Source organism: Anthonomus grandis, chromosome 2 (assembly GCF_022605725.1).
Source record: "Anthonomus grandis grandis chromosome 2, icAntGran1.3, whole genome shotgun sequence".
NCBI lineage: Eukaryota > Metazoa > Arthropoda > Insecta > Coleoptera > Curculionidae > Anthonomus > Anthonomus grandis.
In genome coordinates this window covers 17,081,120-17,102,582 of record NC_065547.1, presented here as the reverse complement: position 1 = coordinate 17,102,582, position 21,463 = coordinate 17,081,120, and the positions used below count along the sequence as shown (strand labels likewise).

The window sequence follows — 21,463 nt, the reverse complement described above, 5'->3', positions numbered from 1 at the left end:
AGCCAATTTTTATCATATTACTGATAATATAATAAAACTGTCCCGGTCGTCAATTTAAATTAACCATCGATAAAACATTACTTACAAGGCATTCCAATATAATTGCATGACCGTAAGTTATTGTTTTTAACGGCCTCGCTTAAACAATGGCCGTATTTATCTTGAATGGGTTTGGGTTATTGTTTGACAATAACGCAGCACATAATGCGATTAGATATTTTAATCTTGTCAACGCACCGATCTAAAGTTCGCTTTATGATGTTATTACTTTGAAATAGCTAATCTCGTTTAAGACCTTATAACCTTACTGAGAGTGTCGTCTGTCATAACTATCAATTGTCAATAATATCGCCCTCTAGAGGTCACTCATCATTATCATTATCTGAATACATCAGCAATGATCTATCTGCAATTTTCAAGAGTAACATTTCATTTCTTACATTTTCTCTAGCCTTTCAAACATCTTAATTACGAGTCCTTAATAAGAAATCTATCAACGTCATTTGTCATAGCTGTCACTTATCAATTTCATTATTTTCATTCAACTGCATTCTGTAAGTCAGTAATGTAGATCAATTCATTGTCGTTAGAGTAACAGTCTTAGAGGTTGGATTAGTCATTAAAACTAACTGATATTCAATTTATTTTAAGTTTCTATTTTCTCAGTACTCCTTATCAAGTGGTTCAAAAATAGAGCCAAAAATAGTGATAAGTAACAGTTATAACATTTTTCATGAAACCTGTCATAATTGTCATTTGTCAATATTAATCAATCGCGTCTTAGAGTTGTATACCCATGTTAATGCTAATTTTCAAAATAATTTAAATTAATCCTAATTTTTTAACTATTATATTGGAAACAATGATTAAAAGCTTGACCTCTATCAAAATTGTGACATAAATGAGACGTTGTCATATGTTTTAAAGGTTGGGTCCGTCATAGGTATAGGTGCAGTACGTTAATGGACTTTATTACCCATCAAAAAAATTAAGGAGGATGTCTGGGTTGGATGTTTTTAAGCCGATAAAAAATTTCATAATTTTTCCTCTTAAAATTTTTTACAGCTTGGCATCATTGTGTAAAATATTAGAAATTGATATTATGCCAAAGCATTACAAGATGAAGAGAACGAAAAAATATTGAAATTAATAATTGATTGTTCGCGTTTTTTGATGCCAAATCATCGTTTTTATCTTTCTTTTAAAATTACACTTTTGCCAGATTTAATAATTTCTTAAAAAAAATCAACTTAGTAAAAATTATATTGGCAGATCTTGGAAACTATAGGTACTTAAGCAACGTCGTATTACGTTTTTATTTGGCTGCGAAGACAGTTCACTCTATTTATGAGCGAGTAGCTCATGCCCTCTCTCTTACTCTTATAATTTTAACACAAAAACAATCAATTTTTATTACCACTTATATATCAAGTGATATATTCATTTTGTTTCAATCACATCCTAGTATTTCTTTCCATAAAGGATATCATTCAATCAATTGAAAATGACGCTATTGATATTACCAATCATCATACAGCTGTCAAAGTCTGTGAACGTCTTTAACTGTCAGTTATGATAGCTTACAATGACACGTCATTAAGAGGAACATATACAACATTACCAGATTTCACGTATTTTTCTTTTTAATTAAGACATTAACAGGCGTCAATAATTCATCATCATCACCACCCCTTTTACGTCCATTGTTGGACATAGGCCTGCAAACGTCTCCCGTAGCTGGTGCAATCCAATTTATCGCAATCCTCTTCAGATCATCTGTCTGTACCATTGCATTTGGCCATGAAACCTTACAAATGTCAGATTTCAAAACAAAACGGCAACTACTACAGAGTAGGTATTCTCACACCGATTTATCACTCTGTCCTAAGGTTGCTGGAGGGAGTACAAATTTGACAAGAGTCTGTTCAAAGAAACGAACAGTTCTCAAAATTTTAAGAACTAGAACCGTACTTTCAGACTAAAGTTTTACTGAAATAGAAGCGAATTCGGAAACATAAATAAGATGCGACATTGTCGGAGTTCGTGAGGTCAGAAGGCAAGGTGAATTATACTTATTTTACTACCCCGGAGAATAACACGAGTCCGTGAAAGGTGTTGGTTTCTTCATAAACAAAAGCTAATGGGAAATCTCAGAATAGTCCAATCAATTTCTACTAGAGTAGTGAAAATCATCATTAAAATAAACACCAGGAATGATTTAAAAGTTATTCAGGTCTATGCTTCAACAACAGACGAAGCATACAGACGAGGAAGTCGAAGTCTTTTATGATAATTAAGGTGCAGGGCTCTCAAATAATCCTACACATTTCATCATTTTACGCGGCTATTTTAATGCCAAAAGAGGATGCATCAGAAATTGCTCTTGGTAATTTTGTTATACCAGGTCCAAATCCCAGGTTGATAGTGGCAACATTTTTCTGTTAATTAGAAATAGGTTTTTTTGTAGACAAAAAAAAAACTTTTTTTTTTGAAAGACCTTTCAACGTTCTAAGCAGTGCTATAATGGAGGACGAGCGATAGATGAAAAAAATCTTGGAATGGAGACTAAGAGCGGACAAGCGTAGCCGAGGCAGAACTCCCACTCGATGCATCAATAATTAATTCACTTAGATACAAATTTACGTTAAAAATGTTTGGAAAAATTTCAAAAATTGATTTAAATGACAAAACCCTAATAAATCATTGTGCCTCCACTCTGTGGGTAACAGTGTGTCATTTGTTACCAACTTAATGGAGGGGCGGAAAATTTAAATTTATATTGTCCGTTGGCCGCGCCAAAAATGTATATCGTTGGTATAAATTACGTCAGACATGACATGCACGAAGTTTCTTGGGTAGAACCATATATTTATAGACCCCAATATTGATAACATCCCATAAACTACGTGTGCAAATTTTGATGCAAAGAAAGAGAGAAAGCAATATCAGGCATAGTGTAAATTTGGTATAAGTTTATCATTCTTCGTTAGAAAACTGCACTATTAGTGATACTCTGATATTTTATTGGCTGGTCATGGCTATCCCAAAACAAGGATTATTGATCGTTTTTTGGATTTTGATTCTACAGGGTTGTGCGATGCGCTAAAGACTTTTGTGTTAGTTTGAATTTTGAACATTATTTTGCGTTTTCTTTAGACATTCATGTTTTGTGGAGCTTTTAACGAACAATGGGTATTTACGATTTTTTTTAATGAGAGATATGTAATCCCTACCAGATCATTTCATAAGTATCTAGGTATTGTTATTTTTTTTTATAAAAGGTAAAAACACAAAATCTACAGGATCACAAATACATTTAATAAAATTACAAAGGTTACATGTTTCGCTCAACTAGAGCATCATCAGACCTAAACAATAATTAAAATGATGTAGCCCGAAAAAAGGAAAATTCAACAAAAACTTACCATACACAAAACACCTAACATATAAATAAACAAAGCTTACAATGGTATTGTTATGGAAATATGAATAGGGTAATTATTTTTTTATTGTATTTTATAGTTTCGGTGCTAATTTATTATTTAGTATTCTAGTTACCATTAGTTTAGTCCTTTCACCTGCAGAGTTGCTCGTATGTGATCGCCCTATTGGAACTACAAAAGTTAATATAGGGTCAACATCTTTAATATAAATTCCTGTGCATGATAATATAAATAAATATTTATTACTTATTTTTTTAATATATCTATTTTTTCCAGATTTCCCAAAGATCATCTTGTAAGAAAAACATAGATGCCATTTCGCAAGTTGTTTAATTTCATAGACACTTTATCATCAATAATCCTGTTTTGTAAAACAAAGCTCTTAATTTTTAAAAAAGGTTAAATTAACCACAACCTAACGCACCTAATTCATCTACCAGCAATTCAGATAGTCAGTTGGTGTTACAAGAATTTCCAAAAACTCCTTATATTGGCATATCGTTTGACCTGTTAATGAAGTAAAATCTTCTCATTTTTCAACTCGACTAGGGCAAGGAGGTGTAACAGTTGTTTAAGCAGACTTTTACTCCAACAATAAAACAGAAGATTCATTAAGATGAAGAAGAAGAAGTCTATTAGTATAATTAATTCTTATATTTTTTTAAAACTTTCAACAAGTAATATTTTATACTTATTTTATGATTTATGGTACTACTTTTATTTATAATTTAATTTAATGTGTTCATAGTATCTTTATTAAATAATGTTTCAATTTTTGTAAATAAATAAAAGTTTTACAAATAAAAAATTATATTGTATAAAAAAGACAGAAGTTCTCAAAATTAGTTTTATTTAAAAATTAATATTTTTTTATTCTGACTGATATTCTCAACGTGTTATTGTGATTATTATAAACATGATCTTTTTTTGTAAGGTGTACAAATTTTGTATTAAATATTAATAAATATGTTTGAATTAATAAAATTTTGTTATATTTGTTACTGATCTATTTTATTTTTTTTGCACAGATCCAATTTAATTGTTTGTGGTGTAGCTTTACAAATTACAGTCAAAATATAACTCCTTGCAAATCAAATATTTAAAAAGAGAAATGTTATACAGGCAAACCATATTTGCTTGACACATAATGTCTTGCAGAGTATTAAATTTGTATTATTTTAAAGGTGTTTGTAAATTTGTATTATGCAAGGTGGTTGTTCTCATCACAATAAAATGAAAAAAAAAAACATCTTTAAACTAATGTATAATACATTTCAGCTATTTTAATAGCCATCATCAGCTACTAGAACTACTGAACTATCTGTATACTACATTAGTTTAAAGATGTTTTGAATTTTATTGCAAAGCATCTTTAAGCTAAGAGAGGGACAATGACAACCCTGCGTAATCCTTATAGTTCTATTCCTCTGATAAGTATATACTTCGTCACTAAGCAAAAATGCCTATCCCCTTATATTGAGTTAGATCTAAACCATATCGGTCAAGATGAGAAAAAGGGCTGGTTTATACATGTCCTTTATACAAATCATGTTTATCTCATCTGATTTATATAAAAGGCGCCCAGTTTAAGTCATAATATAAATATATAGTTTGACTCCTACCTAAATTTTGCAACACTACTATTACAGTGAAGTTAAGAGTCATGAGTTAAATTAAAAAAAACTTCTTAAGCAAAAAGTTTTTTTTAAATAAATGTATCAAAACACAACTTTTTAACATTACATTACACATAAGTGTTTTTTAAAAAGGGTAGAAAGTACTAGAAAAGATACATTCTTTTTATTTCACTAATTAGACTAACTAGACCTGGTTTTTCTAATGTTGTGTAATTACAGCATTTTACTTCTAGCCAATGCTTCCCACCTTGCAACCTTTGTGTAATATATGTTTGATAGAAAGTTAAATTTTCTGATCGAATTTAGCCTATAACGTGTGCTCCTTAGTAAATTGTTGAGTTACTTCGAATTTCTGAACTAGAAAACAAGGTTAAAGTAAAATTTTAAAGTTAAAAAAAGGGATATGCCCAATTTTTATTAGTTCAAGCTTTGGCCAATGAACGAAGAACTTTTTAAGCATGCATATATAGCATCATTCCAACTAGAGACAGATTTATGCCTTATAACATGGTCCTCTAATATCTCAGCATGTTGGCTTCATTCTACTCGCGATATTAGCAATATTTATTTATTTATTTATTTATTTCTCTTTCAACGAGCAATTGCCCAATTTACAACAATATAAAACGTTTTAGAAGAGAAGAAAAACCTAACCTACACTACAATCCAACTGATCCGAGTACTGGTTAGCAAGTTTGCCTGCCCTGGTAACAAAGGAATTATTTCCATAATTGGTTCGGTAGGATGGAATATGGAATGAGGGTGTCTGACGGGTCTGCCTATAAGGAACATGTAGACCGATTTTACCAAGTATATCTGGGCAGCAAGCTCCAGAATGGAGAATGTCATAAAAGACTGACAGGTGACGATGTATAGACGTGTTTGGAGAGTATCGATATTAAGTTCAGACTCAAACTCGTGGTAGATAATAGGAAGTGGAACATTCCTTTTGAACGCAATGTATCTTAAGAATTTGTGCTGAACCTGTTCAATCATCTGAATGTAGACCAAATACATGAACCATACTCTAGGTGAGGACTAACTAGTGCACAGTAAAGAAGCTTAATAGAAGCAATGTCCTGGAAATCTATGGTGCACCTCTTAATAAAACCCAGCATTTGCATAGCCTTTAATACAGTTGTTGTGACATAAAGAGATGGAAGCTGAAGTTTGAGGCAATCATCCAAATATTTCAGATTCTACGGTAGACCTTAAGGTCATCCGCAAGTTTCAGATATTAGCTATTCATGAAACAACTTCCAATATCATTGTTGAAGATGTTAAAAAGCAACGGCCCCAGGTGGGATCCTTGGGGAACACTAGATGGAGTCTGTACTTCATTTGATTCAAAATTGCAGAGTTTAACAATCTGCCTACGGTTAGATAAGTAGCTTTTCAACCACATATATAGGGGACCGGTAAGGCCATCTCAAAAGACTGGATAACAAACTCAGTAAAAGTGAGAACATTCAGCTCAATAGACCGCCCTGACATAAAACCAAATTGTATGTCATTAATTACAACAACAAGATGACGCACCAAAAAACCATAAACAATCCTATCAAAAAGCTTTGGGATAGAACTAAGGATACTTATTGGTCTATAATTCTTGACCTGAGTGCTGTCACCAGACTTTAAGATGGGCGTCACAAAGCTTGATTTCCAAAAGTCAAGGAAAACACCTGTGTTTAGGGATAAATTGAATAATATAAACAAAGGTCTTGAGATAATAAAATTGCAATGCTGTAAGAAGATAAGAGGCAACCTCCTTACTCAGCTCAAAATAAATTTCAGAGAGTGTTATGCTTAACTTAGAAACATTCAAATTATTTGTAACTTGATTTACAGATACTAAATCGTTCCAGTTATAATATAGTTTATATAGTGTATATAGTGTATATAGTAAATTATAGGTAGTGAATTGCTATATATTTCAGAAAAATACTTAGAGAACAGATTGACTATATCAATACCAGAAGAGCATTTAATGTTTTCGTAAAATATCTCTTGAGGGCCTGCACTGTTGCCTTTTTTATTGTTTACAAATTTCGAAAAATTTCGCAGAATTATTCCTAAGAGATTCCTAATACATAATTTCATAGAATATATTTATAGGAACCACAGCCTGTCAGTTCACCTAAATATCTGTTAAGACAACACTCCACACAACAGTACACTGGAGGGTGAAGATTGTCTGTTGGGGGCAATGCAAGATTTGGCAGATTTGCCATGGAAACAACTACATCTGAGGAAGGAGCCAATTCCAAGTCCCAACCGCGCCAAATCGTCCACAAAAATAGCATACTTGTTAGAGTGGTTTCTGGGCGGAAAATATGAAGTAACCACTAATAACTGATGGCTTCCAGAGCGTACACAAACAAACAGGGCCTCAATTTCCTTACTTGATGATAAAACCCGACTGGTTACACTCTTATGCACTGCAATCAGCACTCCCTCGCCACGACAACATTCACTAGTAAAAGCCGATCTATCCTTTAGTATAATCGTGTACTTGGAGTTCATTATAAAAGTACTCACTGGTTAAGCAGGTCTCATTTAAGACAAATATGTGACATTGAGAGTTGTAGGACACATTCTGGTGCAACAGGTCAAGCTTGGTTCGTAAACCCCTCACGTTTTAGTAATAGACCATCTTTTTTTGAAGGTTTTTTGGACAACAATTTTAGGAATCTCTGCAAAATACTTAATAAATAGATCCTTTTCAACTTTTTTTGTCTCTCCTTCAAGTTTCCCTTTAACTCATTTAGATCCTTTCTCTGTTGAAGTGTAAGATCAGCTTCAATGTAGACCTGTGTAGTCCTGTCCAGATTTCTTTTGCTTCTCAAAACCCTTACTACTTCTTCGTTGCTACTTAATACGACTCTAAGGGACCTATGCCCATTACTATTTTTCTGGGCAATTCTGGTCACACTATGAATCTATGTTGGACATCTAGTGATAAAAAAAAAACTAAAAAGCATGATGTTTGTTGGCTTTTTCTGTCGTTCGGTCATTTCCTGTATGAGATTATCACTTACCGATAGAGTAGTAGGCAAGCTGGTTGGTTGAGGCTGTTGTAATAATTTAATATCGGTTCTGATGCCATTCAAGGATGATAAGAAAGCAACATTTAAGAGTTTTACCTCTTCTTTAGTTTCATTGATCATAGAGCCAACTTCTAAACACTTATCTGTTTTGTTTTTGATATCCTGAACTTCAGTTTCCAAGTTAGAAACACGATTCACCAAGCGAAACAAGTCAATGAGTTTAGGAAAGTAATCCTTACACACATAAGGCATAACTCGACTGGAGAGAGTAAGTGATCTTATTTCTGTAGTACTTATTCCGGAGCAAGATTTACACAAGATATTGTTGCATAAATCACATGGATATCCAAACATATCGGTGGAACTCTTAGTTGGTTCCTTAAAAATACATGAATGAAGACATCGGGTGCATGTGTCACTCATTTTGAGGTTAGATTTTATTCAATTTAGAGTGAAAAGTTCACAAAAATTATGGCTTTGAGGCCAAAAATTAAGCAAACAAACTCAGTGAGGTTAGGTTATGTTGTGGCGTTAACTTTACAGTATTACTATTTTGCCAAGAGTTTGCAGACGGTAGCTCAGAATTATTGGAGGCTTGGGATTGTTCGAAGGTTCACTTATGACTGGCTATTAAAAAAATCTAGACTTGATTATAACTATTAAATAAGAGGGCGCCACTTAGTTTTTTTTTTATAAATGTAAGAAAACTAAGAAAAAGACTTGGTATATAGGTTTCAATTATCAATTAAATGACCCTGGATAAAGTAGATTTAAAGAGGCAAAAAAAAATATCTTAACAATACAACCAAATTATATTTACATTAAAGATATGTATACACCTCATGTTCTAATCTGTTAAATGTTAATAATTTATTATGATTTAAAATATGAATAATGTTGATATGATTAAATAAAATAAGTTTGTCAAAAGTAACATTTAAATTATGATTAAGCTACTAGGTAGATTTTAGCACTTGAAAAATAAATTGCAATTATTAAAGTTTTTAGTAAATATTTGTATTACGCAGGGGAAAGTTCATGAACCTTTTTACCTAAGGCATATCAGCCTTAACCGACTTATATGGATTTAACTACCAAAAAAGGTACTGAAAAATACTGAACAAAATATAACTAAAATTATAAATAGGAAATTGACGTATTAAATTATGATATTGATTAAATTATTTGTAGCAATAAATTGAAATTAAATGTATATTAATAAAAATGTAAATAAGTGAGAGAAATCTATGGTTAGTAATATTTAAATAAATGGAATAAACTGGCCTGTATATTCCTCCAAGAAATGAACGGTTAGCCTTCAAAATCAAGGCTGTAAATGTGTGCCATTTGTAGCTTAGCTATCCGGACTGGGAATCTCTAATACTAGCTCTAACTCTGGCTCCAGCTCCACCGCTTTCAGCAATTTCCCGGGGAAATCAACAGCCTGTAGCCATCAATAATTGAAGGAGAATAAAGAGGAAAACAAAAAAGTAAAACCCTTGCTAAGTTTCATTATCTATCCATTAAAATCTTGGGCATCCTGCACCAGAATTATGAAATAAACAGTTCCCTAAAGGAACAAGATTAAGGACTATAAATTATAAACCATATTGGCCACTTCCTGCTTCAAAACTTCGGAAATAAAAAAACTGGCCCTTTACGCGCGCTTCCACCTGCAACACGGGAACAAGTCCTCGAAAAATGGAGGCAGTACCGACTAAATAAGTAACGACCTCACCTCTCGCCTGAGCTGTCAATGTCAGCCAAACAGAGAAAACATTAATTAAGACCAATCAGAAGAGTGACGGACCGTCAACAGAAAGCATGAATAATTAAACCAGGAGAGTGATGCGTTACAGTAGTAATGTGTCATTGACAGTGTGAATTTAAAGAAATATCGATACAAGAAGTTGACTGAAATTATTAATATAATTATTGAAATTAATGAAATATCAATGGAGCGTTAGTGAACATAAGAAATAGAAAAATAAAACGCTACAATGTATATTTGGTAAATATTATATATTGAGTTTATAAGTAAATGGTTTGAACTATAAGAGATTATCTGGGACTTGACAGTTGTTAAAACTACTCCAAGGCGTCCTATATACATGTCAAAACAAAAAAAACTCTCTATCTTAATACTTACACCACTTCCTCAAGAATGCGCTCGACAGTTTGGCGCACAGCTTTTCTCTTCCTTTCATAATGATTATTTCGTTATATTAATCGCTAAAAAAAAAATATTTTTTTAAAGAAAGGTCGTTTCGCGGTGTACACTTGTAGCACTGAACAATAATAATTAAAAATTGTTCTGGTTTATTTTCTCGCACATTTGTCGCGATCACAACATTTTTCTCGCTGCTCGATTTTGTTTGAATTTCTCCTGCGACCGCTACTGAAAATAAGAAATTAATTTTATTTTTGAGTTTCTTTTTGCGGTCGACGGCGATCTGCTGCAATGTGGATTAAATCGTTTAATTACATATATAATTTATCTAGATTTGTATAACATCCTAAGAACATCTCTTTTCATATTGTGCTTGCATTGCAAACATTTTTAGACATAAAGATGAAAAACATCCTCACCATAGAATATAAAAATATAGGCACAATGTGTATGTAGTATTTGTATGTGTGTTAATTAAGTATGCTATGAAAGACCCCAGTTAATTTACTAAACAACGTTTTGCAAAATATTTCCCATACAAAACAACTTTTACCTGATTCAAAAGTCAAGATCATAGAATCAAAACAAATATTAACAGAATTTTTTACCCAAAAAGTTGCACACGTCGTCCTTGATATCCCATCAATGGAAAATAAACCATTTTATTTACTGTGGCCACAAGTTTATTATAGGACCAGGTAGTACTGGTTATCACATCAATTAACGCGTAAATGTATTTAAAATGTTCACTTTTTTATATATCGTGACGCGCAAGGTTAAATATATATAATATGTACCTGCACATGATAATGGCGTTAATTAAAAAAAAGCCTACTGGGTATAATTGATCAGGAATTATGCTATTAGCGACATTGGACATAATATCTATAATGTGACCATGTGCCAAAAAAATTGAAGTATATTATTTGACAAGATTTTCTATTACAGACCCAAAAATTGTAATGAAATTATGATGCTTGTAGTTTGATATATTGACCATAACTACCTAAAGAAAATCATATTTTAAGACTACACGACGGTTTCAAATGTCTTTCGTCATTGTCTCTGGTACTCATACGTCGTCATTTCGCATTCTTTCTCTTCTTGATATACCCATTGGTCTCCTAAAAACATCAAATTCAGTCGCTTCAAGTTTTATTCGAATTTGTTCCGTTATGCTAAAATTGGTCTTTTGACCCTCAAATCGACATAAACGCGCATATAAGAACCAAAAGTCATGGATCGTCCATTGCTTTAAAATGATGTCTCTCGTCTGTAATCAGTTTAAACACGTCAGAAAAGTAAAATTTCCAGGTGGTCGAGAATGTACCTGAAGGTGAGATGCAGGAGTAAGGAACAAAATGGACTTTTGACCCCTAAATTAACATAATTGTACCTCTAAGATCCAAAATTCATAGAGGATCAATATGAAATAACAACTTCTTGACAAGGACTGACATATCATAGGTTTTTCTGGAGATCTACATAATATGAACATAAGATCAGTTTCTTGGTTGACGACTGACCTATAAGTTGTGTTAAGCAGAAGGTGTTATCCTATAATATCCTATATACGTTCCAGCTCGAAACCCTGACATGTAATGGTTACAAATATACCTCTGCAGTTGGAACATTCTAATTTATTCCCTTTTTTCTAGATTAACGATATATATGCCTCTTTCCATTATGCAGAGACTAGATTCCCATTTAGGTATTGGTTGATGCACCAAGTTGTTGAAACAGTTTTTCTGGAGGTTTTTCAAGTTTCGTATTGCGTTCGTGATTGTATCACCTTCTACTATCACATCCATAGGTGGGTTCAATGAATATTCTTCTTTGTTCTTAATCAACAGCTTTTGATAGTGATTGGTCCATTTCTTTGTTGGCATAATTTGGACATTTGCCTTAGTTTTTAAGTTCAGACTTAAGGTTTTTAATAAATTTTCAATATTCTGAGCACTTCTTTCCGCCTATACCTCTAGTTGTTAATTTTTCTTCTGTTCCCATATATGTCTTTTTGTACATTTCTTGTTCCATATCTCTTTCTGTGCTATATTTATATTTCTTCTGATTGTTCTTTTAATCTCTAAGTATTGTTCTCTATCTTCCTAAAGCTAGGTGATCAACCAATTTTGATATAGTTTTATCTTCTGATATACCAATTCTTTATTATAATCGTTCCACCAGAGTTTCTTACTAACCTGTGCAGTTTTTATTCCGACTGCTTTTTCTACAGCTCTTTTTAAACTGTTCACTATGTTGTCATGTATGTACCTTGTCTACAGGTTGTTGTTGTACTGTCATAAAAAGTTTTCTAGTCTGTTCTGGTACAAATTTCGGGTACTTTTATTGATTAGACTGTCTACATTATATTGTTTGGATGTTTGTGCATTCCTCTCTCCCTGTGAACTTCTGAGATATGAATGGCAGTTTTACTCTGACTATACAATGGTCTGAGCCCCTCCTCTATATGCTCGTACGTCATTTATTCGTAACATCGTATTTTCTCTTATTATTACATAGCCAATGACAGATTTAAGGTTTCTTGTGTGTTATATCCATATGTGTGTGTACTTATGCTGAAATATCCATTTCGTATTCTTAATAAATGTTGTTGACAGATTTCAATCAGTCTCTCACCTTTGGTATGATTTCAACAATATTATAATTCGGTGATAAAATGTGGCAAAAACCCAAAAAGTTGACATTAATTGCTTTTTTTGGCAAAATTTTCCACTACAAATCCAAAAATATTAAAGAAAATATGCTTGTAGCCTGATGTAATGACGGTAACTGACTAGAATTTGGTCATTAAATATTGAAAAAACCCAAAAACCTTACAGAAATATTAGACAATGTCATGCCGTTGGTAACTCGGAAACGTCGAAATATATTATAATTTGATGTCTTAGTAATATATTAAATCCGTCAATTAATTAGTGCTATGCTTTCTTTAGAAAATTACCTTTGTTTTACCAACGTTGAGTTTATGAACGCACCTTTAGCATCAACAATTCTTAAAAAAAAAACACAATAATTAAAATAAACGACCTACTTAATAAGTTTAATAACGTGGCACAAAATGAAAGTAAATTATTCCAATAATTCTAGCAAGACAAACATGCGTTTCCTTGTAGCTCATTATTAAAACCATGGCTATTATTTAAAAATTATATTTCTATTTAGAGCTGTACTTTGTCTCCAAAACCTACATTTTTAGCACTAATAAGGTGGATCCCTACATATTTGGGGACGTAATTTAACGTTTTGTAGAAATTTGATACATTCCGTTTATTATATTTTACTATTTACGTTAACAGATAACTTGGTATGACCCTCTTAAAATCTCCCAGTGCATGCCTATAACGTTGACAGCTGACGATTAATACATGCATTATCTGTCAATGTTAACTGTGTGTCGAGTTTAAATAGCACAGGGCCGTAACGCTAAGAAAATGTTAATTTATGATGACACCTCTCTGGGGTTACGCTAAAATCGACACCCTATCACTCTAATTAAGATTTTAAAAAAATCAGTATTCCATATCACAATACATTTCTGTTTTATTATAGAATTTCACACACAAATAATCTATTTTCCAGCTCACAATGCTTTTTTTTTTTTAATATTCACGTTACTAGAAGCAGTTGACAGTAAAAAACATCGTAGGACTAACGTTTTAAACGTAAAAAATATTTAATATTCCTGCTAAACCTGTAAACCTTGGTAACATTGACCATCCGGTTTTTGCATAAATATTTAAACAATAATCAGCAAATTTAAATATGTCAATTTTAAAAACTCGTTTGAAGTGACAAGGACTTGTTTGGTATCACACATATACAGGAGGATTTGTTAAAAAATACTCATAACGTTTTAATAGGTTATAGTAAATTATAAGTAATAATACAACGTTGTACAAGCAAGCTGTGTGGAAATCTAGGTCAAAGTTAACGCAATTAAACAATTCAAAAGATGTTAGGCAAATCGTCTATTCGTTGGGTTCTTGCGTATTTTAATGTTTATTCAAGTAATAATAGTGGAACCGGTTAAGTACCTTCTGTATTATTGTAATTTTTTTTGAAAATTATGTTCCGCATTACCATAATGATATGTCTTATGTTTGTTTGACGCATATAATATGGGACATTGCTAAAAAGCCAAGCGATTAATGTCTAAGCCCTATAAGAATCAAAATATGAACCTTTTGAAGTATTTTAGATATATCTTAAGGATATAAATTTAGAACAACATTAAGATCGTCCACTTCCTGGTATACGGAATCCTATTAAAAAAAAGATGTTAAATATATCAGCATTGGAGTCATGAATCAAATATGAATTAGGGGTTGCATTTCTTTCTTCTAAGTAATGTAGGACTTCTGTATGAATGGTTTAGACGTGTCTTAAATCACATATTAGCAGATAATTATTGTAAATTGCTTACACCACCTGATTATAAATTGTGTTACTAACAACACCAGCAAAAGTGGAATTGAAAACCAACCCATATACACTCATTACCCACATTCGGCTCGGGCAGCTGTACTATAGCAGCATTTAATATCTTCAGCCTACTTTCGGCTTTACTTCCTAAAGATTTCACTTTAAATTATCAAGACACGCCGATATACATTGAATTACGTGGCTTGAGTGGCACCTATGTTACGAAACCTATTCTAAATATCTACATATAAGATAATATTATGATTTTGTGCAATTTGGCATCTTCTGTTTCTCCTTGTTGGTCATTAGACATTCCTTAAATAAACATCATTGAAAGTAGCAGCAGCAGCAGGGTTATAAACTCGATATAATAAATTTAATCACGATGTTCACGTACTACTCGCCTTTGTGCAACTCTATAAATATACAAACATACCATCAGCCAAGCGGCAGTTTCATGACCTCAGATAATGCTAATGCGAGGTTGGGAAACCTCGATATGGGCAGTATTGATATGAAGTGAAGAAATTATCTCATGTGTGATTAGAAATAGAAATTGTCCCAACCAAAAACCGTGGCTAATTTGAAGTTTTTCACCACCATTAAGGTCGTTTGACCTCAAGTTGTATTTTAGTCAGCATTGAATCGTTTAGTCATCTTATGATCGCAAAATATTATTGATATTTGGCTAAATTCTAACTATATTGATATTATTTCAGGTGTGTATGTAAACCTAATTATTCTTAACTATTTTTGTTTTCAGAGTCATATTTTACGCTTTTCACATATTTTACGCCATTTTTATCTCTTCCAGGCATTGGATATACTTAAAATATTTTATGGACAATTTTGATATAGTAAAGACCTCATCTCGTGTCAGAAATGAAAATAAAAATCGTCAAAGTCGGCCATATTTGGAACAAAAAGTAACCATCCTAACCAAATAGAACTTTAATGGTTTGTTTTGATACCTGTATAGAGATTTGGTCAATTCAGGCCTTGCGAAAATCAATGTAATAACTATCAAAAACAACTCTTCAAGTTTCGAATTAAAAGGAGAACTATAGCGTTTCTATCGCTTCCTTCTCTACTAACTAAAGTTCAATTCGGTGGAGCATTGCCGTTTTCTCTTTAACTTAAGGCATTGTTTAATAGAATTTCAAGATTTTCTTTCTTTGCAAATAATGCATTTGTTCTCACTAATCAGGAATTCAATATTGTAACGACATTTTACATGAAACGGTTCAGTACAGTGATAATCTATTACTCAGAATTCTCGTGTCAAGAAACTTATTATTTTCAACCAAAAATTTTGCTCAACTCTTATGAAGTGAGCATATTCTTGTATTTTATGGAAACCTTATGGGAACAGTCAATGACGTTATTAATATTATATTAAAAAAACGCGATCGTTGAGTATTTGGAACTTCTCTCCGCAGTTGTCATTACATCCTCAATTGTCCTATTAAGACCAGTATTCAACCATTATCAAAGACCCGTACTGAAGACTCTTGTCATTTGCTTCAGAAGACTCTAGCCTATAAAGTCAATCGGTGGCTTATTGTAGCCATTACAATAGCAGGCAGTTAAAATATATATGGATTTCGCCAAAACCTTTGATAGAGTTGATCAACGAATATAAAAATGACTCATCCTTCGTTTTTCCTTCAGATTATTAAATGATTTATTAGGTAGGTGGTAGATCACTAGGTATAAAACCAATATATACTTTCAGCTGTATTTTGGTCAGCATTGAGTCATTTAGTCATCTTATGGTCGCAAAATTGAATTTTTCTCTCTCAATTTTTGTTGATTTTTGGTAAAGTTGAATCATATTGATTTTATCTTAACATACCCACACCTTTGAAAAAGATAAACCAGAATAGCATCAGATTAAACAATGATAATATCAGGTTCAAGAAGAAAGCATTGGTTGCCACGGGCCATTAGAGGTCAGTTCAAGATAAAATGAGCTTTCATGTTTACTAAGAGTTGGAAACGACTTCAACGAGAACGGCTATAATGAATAAATGTATCTTTTCCTTGAGACATCTGAAGTACTGGGCCATATATCTCGACTAACGTATGGCATAAACACAAGATACAATAGAGTTTTTTAAAGAATACGATCAGAATTCAGAGAGTGTATTTGAGGCCAATTATTTCTCTTTAGAAGACTTAACGCTGACAACAATATTGAATTCCCTATTATCATGAGAGTCTCCTGATTCATACGGAAAGGCAATTTGTACAGACGCTTAGAGACAGAGGCACTGCTAGACCAGATATCCAGACATCTCCTGAGCCTATACTCACACTCGACTAGACCCCACCATGAGACGATACACCGAGACACTCATTAGAATATTATAGAACTCGAAGAACAACTTCAACATTGCCTACTGGGGAATAAAAAAAAAAGATTTGTCCGCTGTCAACTTTTGAGGTGGAAGCAATATCTAGGCATGAGCTAGTGAAACGTTCGGAAGAACTTTAGAGTACTTTAAATCCGATAGAAAACTTTTAATAATAAAAAATGTTACTTTAAATTTCACCGATACTTTCCATACATTTTTATCAGTGAGAAGAAGTGCCTAAACTCGCATGGTTTATGGGTATAAATAACAGAGTAGATATGTCATCGCCATTCAAAATATTAGCAATTTTTCGGGTATCTGTATATTCTCTAGTTACAACTATAGTAAATCTTTAAATAAACAGTATTTTATGTCTTACATGGATTTAGTATTTGTTTTATATTTCGTATTTTTTGTACGTATTCCAGGTATTATGGGATATAACCAACCTATGCTTTATACCCCTTATAATAAGAATGGTTGACAGTAAGAAACGTTAAATTCGTTTAAAATGTTAAATTAAATTAAATTAAAGTTAAAAAAAGTTGAAAAAAAATGTTAATTTTTAAATAAGCACTAAAAGTTTTCGCTTACTTTAAATTCGTAAACCTTAATAGAGCATATCCCGAATTGTAGTGTCTGCACTTTAACAGCGCATTCTCTGCTTAGAATAAGCCTTTCTTTATCAACATGTACCGAGAAACGCTTCGTCTTTGAAACCCAGAGTGTTAAAGTTTTAAGAAAAAAATTGTTTTTTATAAATACGCGCACTGCTTTTTATAAAAACAAAAATTATTTCCGAATTTCTTATTCAGTTTGTAGTGTCTTTTTAGACATTTGAGAGATTGTAATTTTTATTTTATTCAAGGCATTCGAATTGTTTTTTTTTCAGATTTTCAATTAATTTTTTAAGGTTTTGACTTTAAATGGAATAAAATTAAAAGTTAATTCAAAAGTCTGGAATATATAAGTAAAAATAATTTACAATCCCTGGAAGGCATAAAAATTGATCTGATATGTCTGGAATGAAATAAAAAAATACCTTTCATCCATTTGATTCCAGGCATTTTATAACAATATTGCAATTAAATTTTCATGCTTTTCAGGAATTTGAAATATTTATTTTAGGTATTTAAAGTAATTCATGTTTTTTATATTCCAGACCTTATTTACCGGACAAATTTTAAACACATATTCAATGTTATCTCAGGTTTTGTCAAATTTTTATTTTCTACTACCGTGTGTAAATTTACACACTTCCCAGGGCTTATAAAGTTTTGCACTTGTGCGTAAAAAATGATTTGACTCTTAAATACCAAAGTAATTTGGTATTTATGATTTTTTTTGTTTTCCTCGGTAGTAGAAAAAATTGTGTATGTTTCACGTGTGTAAAATCCCCTTTTTTTATTCATGAGAAATTTCACATTACTATGATCATTTTTCACTGCACTTCTTACATAAATAACTAATTTCTTTCAGTCTTTTAATTATTTACGATATTTAAGCTATTTACAATGCCTGGAAGGTATAAAAATTGGCTCCAGAACCCTGAAAAGTATAAAAACGTCAAAGGCCTGAATGAAAATAACAAATATTTTGTAGTAATTTCTCAAGTTATTCTAGGAATTTTTATATAATTTTTTTATGTCTCTGATATTTTAAGAAAGTTTTAATTTTATTCCAAGCATATGAAAAAATTATCAGAAAATATTAGATTTGTCCAATGGATATTCATTGGCCTTCCAAAAGATGCTTTGAAAAGTATAAAGTTTTAAGAAGAAAATTATTCAGTCTCGAACAAATTTAATTATATGATGCAAGGTTTTAGAGTAAAAAAAAACTAAAAACCAGCATAATCTCCGGCAGGTTCTATGTCAGTTTACATGAAAATGAAGAGTTTTCTTGCAGAAGAGCAAGCATTACATAAACAAAAATATTACTGTATCCACCGTATCCATGATTCTGACACAGAAACTGAATGGATGTCAAAAACGATCGTACCAAAGTAAAAACTAAAATGATAGTTAACATAATTTTACTGAAACTATCTAATTTGTAAAGAGTTCCTGGATATCTTGGATATGTTGGAATTCAGCAGTATTCAAAGGCCTAAATTATTTGTAAAAAAAAGAATGTTGAAGGTTATTTATACTTAGGACCCAAATGTGAAACCTCTTACCCAAGACTTTCTTTTAAGGAAGTTCCCAGAGGTCAACGGGAGGTGAGAAAGGAAAAGCCAATGAAATGTCCTTGTTTGATAGATTTCATATCTTTGGGTAAGTTGTAAATTGATTCTGAGGTGCTGACAAACCAGAAGTTCACATAAGGCTTCTGATGCATTTCTGGAGTCTTACCTAGAGTTATCAGAGGCCAAAAAATTTGGCATTAAATCATCTTGGTTTCACGTGTTGGACTAAGTCTTTTGCTTCTCTAAATAAAAAAAAAAAGATTTTTTTTGGAATTTTTTTTTTAACAGAATATTAAAACTTTTTGAAGAAACTTCTAAGTGGAGGTGACCATTGATGAGATTTTGGGAGGCATTCAGGATCAGAAAACTCAGAGTTCACTCTCGAAAAACGGCTGATTACTAAATCACTTTTGTCAATTGGAAGTACTGACACGAATCAGAAGTTCACATATAAATCCTAATGGATTTTTAGAGACTCACCAAGAGTTATCAGAAGCCAAAGAGCTTGGAAATGCTAATGAGTTATCTTGATTTTACGTTGGACTAGGTGAAAAGAGATTGCGCTTGTCTCATTCTTCTTCGAAGAAAATGAAGAATTTTCTTGCAGAACACACATGTGTTTTTATTTTTTTACTAGAAGACCTTGCGTCGTACGAACAATAGACAAAGAACCAAATGTGGTCTAAACTAAAGGAATTAAAAAAACAAAATCTTTTAGATCAAAAAATGCCTTTTGTTACTTCAATTTCATAAAAATATTTCAATAAAAAAAATTATGACTGAAAACATTTTTTTCTTAAAAAGTACTCTATATTTCTAAAAAATGAAGCTGAACACAGAAGCCTTAAAGCTTGGACATTGCAATACTTTGTATATACTTTACAAATCGCCATTTTATAATAACAAATAGAGACCTTAAACGTATGTCAATTATAGTGCTTAATGTCTCTAATAATGTAGTGTTTACGCTTATTTTAAAATCGCTAACGTTAAACTTTATTTTGCAAAGGTCAAACGTTAATTTTTTATTGCAAAATAAAGCTCTTAAGCAAACATTACCTGTCCTATATTATATAATAAGGTACTTTATTTAAAAATGTTTCAACATTATTAAAGATTTTAACGTACCCAAAAAAATAATGCTAAACGTCTCTAATAATAATGATGCTTCTTATTTTCTTAGATATAGAGATTTTACGCACTCATGTGGTAATGATAAAATTAATTTATCCTAAATAGAAATTGCTGAAAATATTTAACAATACCGACTTCTTATCTAATCTAGTGTCAAATTTAATGAGTTGCAAACTTCATTTCAGGTATCTTAGGTTATGTAAAAAAATATTGACCAAAATTTGTGTTTCTTGTTGATTTAAACGGTGAAAATAGGGTATATTTCCTTAAAAATCAATTTAAATTCGATGGCTTTTCTTGAGAAAATTCGTCCAATTATTTCTGGATATCCTAACATGACGTTAATAATCAAAAAGTGATGATTATCAACCTCATCACTTTTTAGGTTATGTAGAAAATTATGTTTGACTAAAATTTGTGTCTAATTATAGCAATATAGGGTGAAAATGGCGTAATTTCTAAAAAATAGTAAGTTGAAATGAAATCATTCTTCTCAGAAAATTTACTACATTTTGAGTCTTTAACTTCGAAAAGTGGCGACACCTTTGATTGACGAATCTTTTTGTAAAATTTTATTATTATTTTTTAAATCGAAAAAAGGCTCAAAAATTGGGCCATACGATAAAAAGCTAACCTCACTATACACATAGACACCAAACGATTTAACCCACATTTTAGCAATAAAAAAATCGCCATCTTACGTTTTACATAACACCCCATCCAACAAGTACATACTTTCTCCGAACGAAAATTATATGCAAAAATTAAAATTTTGTACCCATTGGACGTGCTTATGTACACCCTATATAGCAAAACTTACTTTCTTTCTTATAGCAATCCAAGAAACAAATACACCAAGAGAAAAACCGTAATCCACTATTCTGGTTATCGGGAACCGCCGCGGTTTCGCGAGAAAATTGATAAAGAAAACTTTCCAAATTCTCCGTTGGACGGTTGATGAAAAGGGCGAGAAAAGTACCAAAGTGCACCGGACTAGCTGCAGTGGCCACTCACTACGGCACAGTGTTACACCTGATCGGG

The 21,463-nt window shown here is 31.9% G+C and overlaps 1 protein-coding gene across 3 annotated transcripts in view; it reads right to left on the bottom strand.

The window, feature by feature from the left end:
• The window catches only part of LOC126733619 (scavenger receptor class B member 1), a 154,179-nt gene that overhangs the window by 51,479 nt on the left and 81,237 nt on the right, over positions 1-21,463 (bottom strand). The window contains exons 1-2 of one of the 3 annotated variants that reach the window (XM_050437001.1): positions 21,243-21,423; positions 10,277-10,522 (exon numbers count right to left, since the gene is read on the bottom strand). The exons of 1 other annotated variant lie outside the window; for it this stretch is intronic. In XM_050437001.1, the coding sequence (XP_050292958.1) occupies positions 10,277-10,334 (58 nt within the window). In that variant the 5' untranslated portion in view covers positions 10,335-10,522; positions 21,243-21,423. Of the gene's footprint in view, positions 1-10,276; positions 10,526-21,242; positions 21,424-21,463 lie in introns of those variants that run through there. One more of the 3 variants, XM_050437000.1, reaches the window with a different exon arrangement.